General features: G+C 33.1%; 1 protein-coding gene across 1 annotated transcript in view; it reads left to right on the plus strand.

The window, feature by feature from the left end:
• The window catches only part of LOC117170850 (glucose dehydrogenase [FAD, quinone]-like), a 5,711-nt gene extending 4,897 nt beyond the window's left edge, over positions 1-814 (plus strand). Inside the window, exon 6 of the mRNA XM_033357894.1 lies at positions 21-814. Coding sequence (XP_033213785.1) covers positions 21-814 — 794 coding nt within the window. The remainder of the gene's footprint in view (positions 1-20) is intronic.
• Positions 815-10,652: the final 9,838 nt, after the last annotated feature.

Consider the following 10,652-nt stretch of genomic DNA (forward strand, 5'->3'; position numbering starts at 1 on the left):
ATCTTATGAGCTTCAGAAACATGGTATCCATGTAATACAAAATTTAGCTGTCGGTCATAATCTTCAAGATCACGTGACTGTCAAGGGAATACCTTGCCAGGTCAGAGACAGAAGTACTATTTGCCCACAAAGGCTAGATGATTTGAATTATTATCTCTCAACGCATAGAGGTCCATATTCTACAACAGGTGTCTCTGCGATGACTGCATTTTTTAAAACAAGGTATGAAACAAGTCCGATAGCACCGGATTTACAATTGCAGTTTGTAGCTGATGCCAATAATGTTGTTTACTACAAACAATTTTTTATCTGGCCTACTCTATTAAAACCGAAAAGTAAAGGATTTGTCAAACTCAATGACACTGATCCAATCTGGGGTGCACCTGTAATTCAAGCAAGATATTTCACAGCGGATTTAGACATGAAAGTAATGCTTGAAGGTGTCCGAATTAGCCTCGGATTATTTAATACCCCAGCGTTTAGGCAGAATAACTTCAAGCTCAATGAAACGCCTTTGCCTGCTTGTGCTGCATTCCAATTCAATACTGAAGCATATTGGATATGTGCAATAAGACAATATACTCAAACCTTATATCATCCTGCTGGGACTTGCAAAATGGGTCCTAACGAAGATCCAGAAGCGGTTGTTGATCCTACATTACGTGTTCGTGGTATTAAAAATTTACGAGTAATTGATGCTTCTGTCATGCCGGATATTGTTAGAGGAAACACTAATGCTCCTGTTATTATGATTGCCGAAAAGGCGAGTGATATGGTAAAAGGATATTGGTATAAACATAAATATGCTTGGTGAACTTGAATTTTATGATACGAATATTTCTTTCACGAATGTGAAAATTGTGTTTCGTGAAACACAAAATAAGTTACTTTCGTTAAGATCGATGTTTTTGCACAAAAAGAATTATTTCTACTAAACACACCCTTCACTTCCAACGTTTAATGTAATATGATAGGTAAATAAAAACGGTTTTAATGGATCATTGAAATAAAAATGGTTGTAGTTTTTCTACCCTTATGTCCATCTATGTTCTGCGAATTTCGAACATTTTTAAATAAAATTATTGAAAATTGTCTCCTTATAAAGGAGACTTTGTAACGACAGAAATTTTGTGAAGTTCAATTTTTTAACATATTCTGATATAATTAGAGTTCAGGAATTCAAAATTGCGGTTTTAAAAATATCTCTGTTTCTCTTAAGATTTTTCATGTTGGAAATTTTTCATAATAACTCAAATTATTTGTTAAAATTTTTGTCATAGTGGTCACGACTTCTAAAATGTATGCCTCGAATCAAATAAATCATAGTGGGGACTAAAATGGATAATAGAACATTTCATTAATACAGCCCTTAATAATTTATAAATACGTATCATATTCAAAATCATGAAATTATAAAGGTTTTAAAGATATTTTCATGAAGGAAATCTGACCTGTGTTATTCGTAAAATCTAAATTGAGATATTTTAAACAGGTATCAAAACATAAAACTGAGTTTGCGCAAGTGTCGAACAAATTAAAAAAAAAACTAAATTCAAAATTTTTTAAAAATAATCATCCTTTTTTTCAAAACTAATATTTTTCTATTAATAGCTTATACGTTTAACTACTGGCACTCTAAAATGTGAATTTTTTAACGAAATAGTTTGATTTTCAACTAAAAAAGACAAATTATGAAGCACGAAAGAAATATTTACATTTGCAGTTCAAAAATTTATTTTCAAATAAATAAAAAAAAATTTTTAACAAAAGAAAACTTTTAACAACAGAAATAATTATTTTACTAAAATGATGTACCTTCAACCAGAAAAATGTATTTTTATAAAAAAAAAGTTTAACCAATTATTTCAATTTTCAACTGAATATATTAATTTTCGATTCAAAAAAATTAATATTCAACAAAAATTCGTGAATTAAAATACTCGAAACAATGCCCTAATATTTGAAGATTCGGAAAAAACATTTAGAAGTTTTTCAATTATTTTTAAAGGTCGCAAAGTAATAAGAAGATTGCACTGTAATTAATTTGGAAGAATGGTTTTAAAAAATTACCAAATTGAAAAAATAGAATCCGGAAGATTTTGAACCAATATTTTTTCTTTTTTCGGATTTGGATAAAATTGTAGGGAAATTGCTTTGTTAAAAATTCAACTTTTTTCAGTTTCCTTTCTTTTTGGCTTGAAAATTAGTCTCTTTCGATTGATGTCGAAGTTAATAAAAAGAAATCAGAAGTGCCTGCAGTAAAACGTCTTGAGCCGTCAATATAAAAAAATATATATGTTATGATATATATGTATACATTAAGTTTTCAATCAACTGAAAAACATAGTTATTAAGTAAGTTATTGTTTTTAAACTGAAAAATATACGTTTAAATGTTATTTTTTTCAAGTCAAATAAGCCCGTAGAAACTGCAAAGAAAAATAGGAAAATAAAAAAATTTTCGAGCTTAATAAAAAATTTTCTATATTTTTTCATAACAATTTTTAAAAAGAACGAAAAGAAAATTTTCAGGAAATCTCCTCATTTTTTACTTTCATCCACATTTTTACTTAAAACTCAACAATAAGTTGCAAAAAATTGTTGCATTGAGAAATATTTGAAATAATGATTTGGTGTTGCAGGAACATCAAAATTAATTTTAATAATGCAAAATTTGGAGGAAATCATTTTTGGACAAAACATTTCAAAAATTTCTTAGATTTTGCACAAAAAATTTTTAACTTAATTTTTGAAAAAAATTCGAAAATTTCATCCGACTAAATGCACACCGTCTATTTCATATAGTAAATTATCCATTTTTCTTGTCTAACATTTTAGAAGAATTGAAAATTAACTTTATTTTTCAATAAAATTATTATTCTTTGTCCATAAATCATCAAAACTCATATTTATTTATTGAGACTTCACAGTCTTTCCCTCTGTTCTTGTGGATTCGCGTCAATGACGAGTGAAATAATAGATCCCAATAAGAATATCCTATATCCTTTTGGCTGAAAGGGAATTCTTTTTAATGGAAAGGTCAACTCGGCTATTATAAATTAAGTTGAAAATTCCTCTTCTATTCAGTTTAAAATAATTTTGTTGTTGATATTCTTAGGATAATAATTGAACTGTTTTGTCGAAAAGTCGAACTTTAGGCTTAAAATTTCGACACAAACTTTACATTTGTTTTTTTTCTTCAATACTATTAAATCTTTGTACTTTGACACTTAAACTCTTTGTCAAACGTTTGTCCTTTTGGTTTGAAAATTCATAAAATGTCGATGGTTCATAATAATACAATTAAAATTCATTTATTCTATTTTTTGTTAAAAACGTATTTATTTTAATTGAAAACTGAAGTATCTGATTGGAACTTTACGTATGGTCTCGAATATTCGACTTTTTCAGCAGAGAAAAAAATCTTTTTAGTTAAAATTGCAGCCATCCGGTTGAAATTAAATTTTTTATTATTGCAAATTTAACTATATAGTTAAAATTTTTGTACAAATTTTGGTCTCTGCAATTTGTTATAAAAAATCGCTCGCGATTTGATTTCACATGAAGCTAGCAGCGCCGTATTTGTAACTTTGGTACTGTCCATTCAATCAAACCAGATTTTTTCAGATATTAAGGGCATGTGATACTTATAGTTTCCTCGGCTTTTTTCCACAAAAATTAAAATTAAAAAAACCGAATTCGGAGATGCTATAAAATATCATAGCGGACGTCCCCAGACACTTTTTTCAGGGATAATAGTAAAAAAAATGTATTGTGCAAAATAAAAATTTTATGCATATGCATTATTTTGAGGTTACGTCGTTTTTCATCTCTACCTTTCCGATAATTTGGAAATTATTTATGAAATAAACTTTTTTGATTGCTTGCAAACAAGGTTAGTTCCGGGAGATTAGTTACTATGTTTATTTGTAAGTCCAAAGTTTTGGGCCAAAAATATTGTGTAGTTTGGAAGTAACGCTCGGGTGAACCGTAACACACATAACCTCGAAATATACACGCACGTTGTTAGCAAAATCAAAAATTTGTTGATCAAAAAACACAAAAAAGTGTGTGGGGACGTCCGTTAGCATGTTCGCTATCATTTCTCAGTTTTTGAAGGCAAAATATTTCTTATCCTAGGAAAAAAACCGGGGGAATCTAACACTAAAAAAATCGATACTATGTCCTGAGCGCTATGCAAATTAACCACATTTTGCTAAACTAAAACTTTTTTGAATTAACCTACAAAAAAAGTGTGTGGGGACGTCCGTTAGAATGTTCGCTATCATTTCCCAAATTTTTAAAAGACAATATTTATTATTCTAGAAAAATAGCCGGGGAACCCAAAACTGGTAAAATCGACAATTTTCTAAGTATCACATGCCCTTGAGGGCTCTTCTAAGCCTGAAAAGAAACCAAGATCCTTAATTTTTGGACCCTTTGATTAAAAGATTCTTTAATTTCTTATAAAACACGTGTTGCGCGCTATCTTCACACTCAAACTGTTAATTTGACCTAATGTAAATTAGGAGCAGGCCGTTTTCATGGTAATAGAATATGCATTAACGGAATTGTTATAAATTATTATTCAAACATGAAATTATACTTATTATGAAATATTACATTATATTATTATCTAAATGTTTAATCGTCGTTTCTTGTAAACTCTCAATCTCTGTTCCTTCTACCCATCCCCATATCTTAGCTCCACAACCATACCAGCATGTCGTATAGCCACATTCTTCTCCTCGATTTACTAAAACTTCCGTTTCCCTATTCCACATACATGTTTCATTTCCCCTGCTGTCTTTTTTTCCTGTCTCTCATATAAACTCTAGGATCTCTATTTGTTTTGAGGTTGTATCCCAGATATTTAAACGTTTTTACTTTCTCTTACTTCCTTCCCTTCTATCTCCACGTACATTCTTTCTCCTCCCATCTTTCCTAAAACCTCATTTTCTTTGTCTTTTATATATTTAAATTAATTTTGTTCCTATCTTAGTATTTCTCTAATCCTGAAATGGAGCCCCCCACCCTTCCTTATACTCTGCCATCAACACTATATTGTCCGCGTATGCCAGTGTATATAACTTTTCCTTCCCTATCTCAAATATTCTTCATCCTTTACTGTTCATTTCTTCTTTCAAGTCTAATATTAATATATTTAGTGAAAGTGGGATTAAAGGACATCATGCCTCAGTCTTCTTATTTTCTGTATGTATACACTGTAACTTTGTGGATTTCGCTTCGATCTAATAAGTCAAACGCTGGCATTAAGTCCACGAACCAGTTACAATTGTCCCTTCTCCCCTTTTAAACCTCTTATTTACTCAATAGTTCAGAAAATATATATTGTCAATTACCCTCATACTTTTTCTAAACTCTGTACGTTTTGGTGGTTGTTTCTTTTTTCCCTCAACTTCTTTCTTTAACATCTCCGATAAAAAAGTCACATATACTTTATTCAATGTTGACATTAGAGCCAATCCTCTATAAGCCTTAACTTCCTCCCTTTTGCCTTTTTTACTATAGGTAGCCTTTTTTACTATGGGTACAAACACTATTTCCATAAGTCTGGCCATCCGCTTCTCTTCATACTCTATTGCACATTATCCATGCCCATTCCTTTAATCCTATTATTCCATACTTCTAGACTTTATTTGGAATCTCAACCAAACCAGGTGCCACTCTATCTTTCATTACCCTTAATATTTTGACTATTTTGTATCTTATGATGTCTTCCTCCTGAAATGTTTCCCTACTACCTTTTCCTTCTTTCCTAACAGTACACTTCACCCCTCTTAGCAATTCCATAAAACATTCCTTCCATTCCACAATCTCAATATCCAGTTTTACACTTTTTCTTGCACTTCTCTCAGTATTTGCCACCGTCCAAACCTCTTCTTTCGTACTAGCCTTTTCCGCCTCTCCTTCAAACTTTTTATTTTCTAACGCTGCTATTTTCACACTATTCAGTATACTACTTCTTTTTCCCTGTATTTCGTTCCATTACTTGTTCATTTTCTCGATTTTCTTAATTCTCTTCTCACTTTCCATATAGGATAAATCATCATACATCGTCTGGGCTGTAACAATTTCTTTCCTTCCCCATTCAGTATCTTGCAATTCGATTTTCTTTATCTCTCCCCAGCCCATTCCATTTCACTCAGAACACCTGTTTTTGCATTAAAATCTTCTTCTATTATGAGCCTAATATCTTGTTTATTGGCCTCCATCAGTTGTTGCATCTCCTCTGGTGTCTCCCGAAAATTACCGTTCATATGAATTCCCACTATCTTTCACGGCTCTCCTGGCAAAGTTATCTGTTTTACTATTAGTCCTTCTTTCTGTTATTCCATTTATTCTTTATCCCTCTCGGTCATACATTCTTTCATGATTTTTGTATGAAATCTTCCCGGTCCTTGTCCCAATCCAACCTGACACCTTCTACCTCTCGGTTTCAGCTTTCTATTTTTTTATTCTACCTTCCAGTAGGCATACCCGATGAAAGTTTGGCTCCATCAGCGAAGGATTCTTTTCGAACCTTAAAAAACGCCCAAAAATATCCAAAATAGCTCTTTTTGTTCATAAAAATGTAAATCGACCATGTTTTTGCAGGTTTTCTGGGTCGTTGGATTTAAGTATAATGTTGATTAATCCCTGTTCAGAGGCTTTCTGCTTCTAACCTCAAAACCGTTAAACCTAACCTTGAAACTGCCTCCAATCAGCCAGAATAAACGATCTTCCAAAAAAAGTTATGTCATGTTTTTTGAGTCGCCGAATGAATCTGCGGCCTTCTTTACTCGGAAAGGTTCAAGTCCATCCCGAACCTCAAAATTTACTCTCCCGAATTTATCAAAGCAGTCCGTTTTGTTATTATAATATAACCAATGATCAAATTTTCATTTTTTTTAGATCACTTTGATTGATCCTATCTTTTCTCGCATCCTTTTGTGTTATAAATCATGGCCAAGCTAAAAAAAGTGCAACATAACCTCAAAAATCATTTCAATATTCGAGCCTAGCCGATCCGTTAGATTGAGAAGGAGAAACGGCCTTGATGTTTGGTCGTATATGACACTAGTAAGTTTATGACACCGCAAACCAAATTTGAGATTACTTTGTTTTCTCCGAGTCAGCGTAGTATGATCCAAAAACTAGTATACTAGAGCTAAACAGAAACCGAAAACATACCAAAAAAGTAATGAAAAAATATTATTTTCAGCAAAAAACGGACTATTGAGCCACTTGAAAATTTTATTTCGAGCTTAGGGTGAATCGCTGACCCAGAGAGCAGAAAGTAACCTCAAATTCGAAATTGCTGACGTAATAACCTTACTAGTGCCGTATGTGTCCAAACGTAAACACTGGCCGCCAAAAGTATTCGTCCACCTTTTTTTTATGACTGAATAAATTCTCTTAATTTTAATTATACCGGAGCTAAAAAATGTATCTTTAAAAGGTTAACTGTTTTCGAGATTCTGTTTAAAATAAGTCCAGGGTGAAGCCAATTTATCTAGTTTTTAAGTAGATATTGCAAAACATAGTGTAAATTTCAATTTTTTCTTCAATTTTCAATAACTTCCAAAATAGTCAACATTTTTCAATGTTCTTGGGCTCATTTTGAAACTTTTTTTCACTCTATCACAACAGCTCACTCGTACAAATTACAACAAATTTCTTTTTGAATTGCAAGAACTTGAAGTTGTAATAAGAAAGTTGGATACATTTGATCCTATTTGATGAAACAGCAGTCATTGCAAAAACACACAACAAATTTCCAAGAAAACATAGAGAAGCAATCGAAATCTTAAAACACCCTAATAACATCAATAGGGATAATGGATATAATACCAATCCGATTTGGCTTTCCGTTCTTCCGGATTTAAAAAAAAAGAAAAAAATACTTGATTGGCCAATGAAGTTCGACCAGTCCCCACTGTGGGCCAATCTGGCCAATCACAGGCATCGTAGAAAGTATACCTAAGAACATGATGACCTGATATCTCAGTTTCAGGTCAGCCCTGAAGATGTGAACTGTAATGTTCACGAAACGTCGGCAAACAATTCGTAGTTTTTTATACGAGTGAAACCCGAAATATCTCTTTTTCTCAAAATGAATCATCGCGAAAGCATAAAATCTATTATCAAACGAACATATATCTTGGGAAAAGCACATAGAAACTTCAGGATTATATGTTTAATATATTTTACAAACATATTTTTGTTACCAAGAGTAATATTTCAATTTTTCCGAATTTTTTTTTCAACTTCAAGTTTGTTGAGTCCGTTAAACCATTGATAGCCCAGAAGTTTTGTTGTTCAAGGGATTGGACAAACTTTCTCGATTATTTTAGATTGATTGTGTAGATGATAACTCTTGTTATTTAGATACCGCATTTATCCCCGAATACTGGTTTGATTGAATAGTGTACCGAATTTGTTAATAAATATTTTTTAATAAGGTTCAAGTGCATACACAATGATATTCGTTATAGATTTCATAATAGAGTGTACCGGTTAATGTCTGTATTGCAACTGAACCTGCAGGTTCGTTCTAACAGTGCATAATTTCGTAGACTGTTCTAATTGGGGGGATGACGCACAAAAGTGTTGGTAAGAAGGCCAAGGAACCAATTCTGAAAGCGCAAATGCTGTCCAATCTTAAATTTTCAAATGGTGTTGACGAACGTCAAACTAGGGGTAGGCGTGGTAAGGAAGCTATTGTTCAAAAACTCATTAGGGCTCAGACTCTCAACTCAAGCCTAAATAATAAATTCTCCGATAAGTTATATAAAATAATATATTACAAATTTTCGGATAAGTTATATACAATACTGTATTTGAACTTTGAACTACCGTGTTCAAAAGATTCGAATTTGATTATGGCAATAATAACTGAGCTTAGACTACACAGGTTTAATGTATGGTCACTTTAGGTATGAGATTAAGACAAAGAAATAGGCAAACAGAAAACATAATCGATTAACATTATATGAAAATTATCGGACACCTTAACGTTTAGAAAATCATTGAATTTTTCTGAAAAACACAAATTACATTTGACAAATATATTTCATAGAATATTAGGTCTGATTTGAGCAATTCAATACTAATTGTTGTCAGTCCGCAGAGGTGATAAGTGTTTAACGCTACGCTTACAGTCGCCGTTTTCGGTTTTAAGAGTTACTACGCGGACAACTCCATCTTCTCCCGGATGCGTGGCGATATCACGGCCAAGCATCCAGCGGGTGCTACACCTTTATGCCACTTTTTCCGCACAGTCAACTCATGGAGATATTGTTTGTTCCATCGTGTCCAAAAGTGTTGTGTCATCTGTTGGACTTCCTGCCAGAACGAAAGTCGTCCCGACAACAAGCCCTTCAGATCGCGCTCTGGTTCACCTATTAGAGAGTCACCTATCAAAACGTGACCTGGAGTTAGGGCTGTCAAATCGTTAGGATCAGAGGGTATAAAGGTTAAAGGACGTGAATTTAGGTTAGCCTCTATCTCCGTTGCAATCATTGTAAACCCTTCGTAAGTTAGAACTTTCTTTCCGATAACGAGAATGCAGTGGCGCTTGAAGGATTTCACCTCAGTCTCTCATAGCCCACCAAAGTGTGGTAAACGAGGGGGAATACAATGCCAATTAATGCGATGATTAGCGAGGACTCAAGAAATGATATCATTGTGTTCTTCAGTGTTCAAAAAATTACAAATGCTATCGATTCCGTATTTTGCACCCACTAAATTAGTACCATTAACGGAGTGAATGACCGAACTTCTTCCGCGTCTAGGAAATAATCGACTCAGACATGGCAGAAAAGCTTCAATGATCATGTCACTGACCACTTCTATGTGTACCGCTTTGGTCGCAAAACATAAAAAAATAGCAATGTAGATTTTAATCCTGATTCCCTTTTAATGGATTCTGAATCACTTTAAAAAATAGTCCGATTTTTCGGACGATCCCCTATCACGTAAGTGGGAACTTGCGGATTAGCATAGCAACAAATGACGTATTTTCGGATTATCATTTTTACCATTGTTTTTTTCATTTATAATCCATTAATTCTTTCGCTTAGCATTAAGCGTCGCTTGAGAGCCACCGAGCAATAGTTCTAAGTGTTGATCGCGTATGATAAGTGCTGTGACATTATGATTCTGGGGTAATAAAATCTGATGTTTTTGACTATAATTGAGATCAGAATTTCTCAATCTACCTTTAACCCTAAGTGCACCTTTCGAATCCAAAACAGGAGAGAGTAAAAATAATCTACTTTCGATTCGTTTTTTCGATTCACGCATTTTAATCTCATTCAACAATGATGCACGCTGTACTAATTTGATAACATAGATAGTCCATGAATGAAGTTCGGCCGACGAAATTGAGCCCCTTATATTTGGTTTATGAACTTGAACATTGATAAATCTTAGACATAAGCTATCACGCGTATGAGTTTATTAAAAGACTAAGCCTTCTCTAAAAGCGAAGTAGTGATATCGTTCACGCGTGTTAGAATAACTGCCAAACTGACAACTGTTTTTTTAGTTCAGGGATTTCGATTTCGATGAGGCGCGAGACAAGGTCCGCAAGATTGTGCTCGGAGTGTACGTGCCGCCTTTCGAGAGATTGTGTCAACGTTTGGATTT

The sequence above is a fragment of the Belonocnema kinseyi genome, chromosome 4 (assembly GCF_010883055.1).
Source record: "Belonocnema kinseyi isolate 2016_QV_RU_SX_M_011 chromosome 4, B_treatae_v1, whole genome shotgun sequence".
NCBI lineage: Eukaryota > Metazoa > Arthropoda > Insecta > Hymenoptera > Cynipidae > Belonocnema > Belonocnema kinseyi.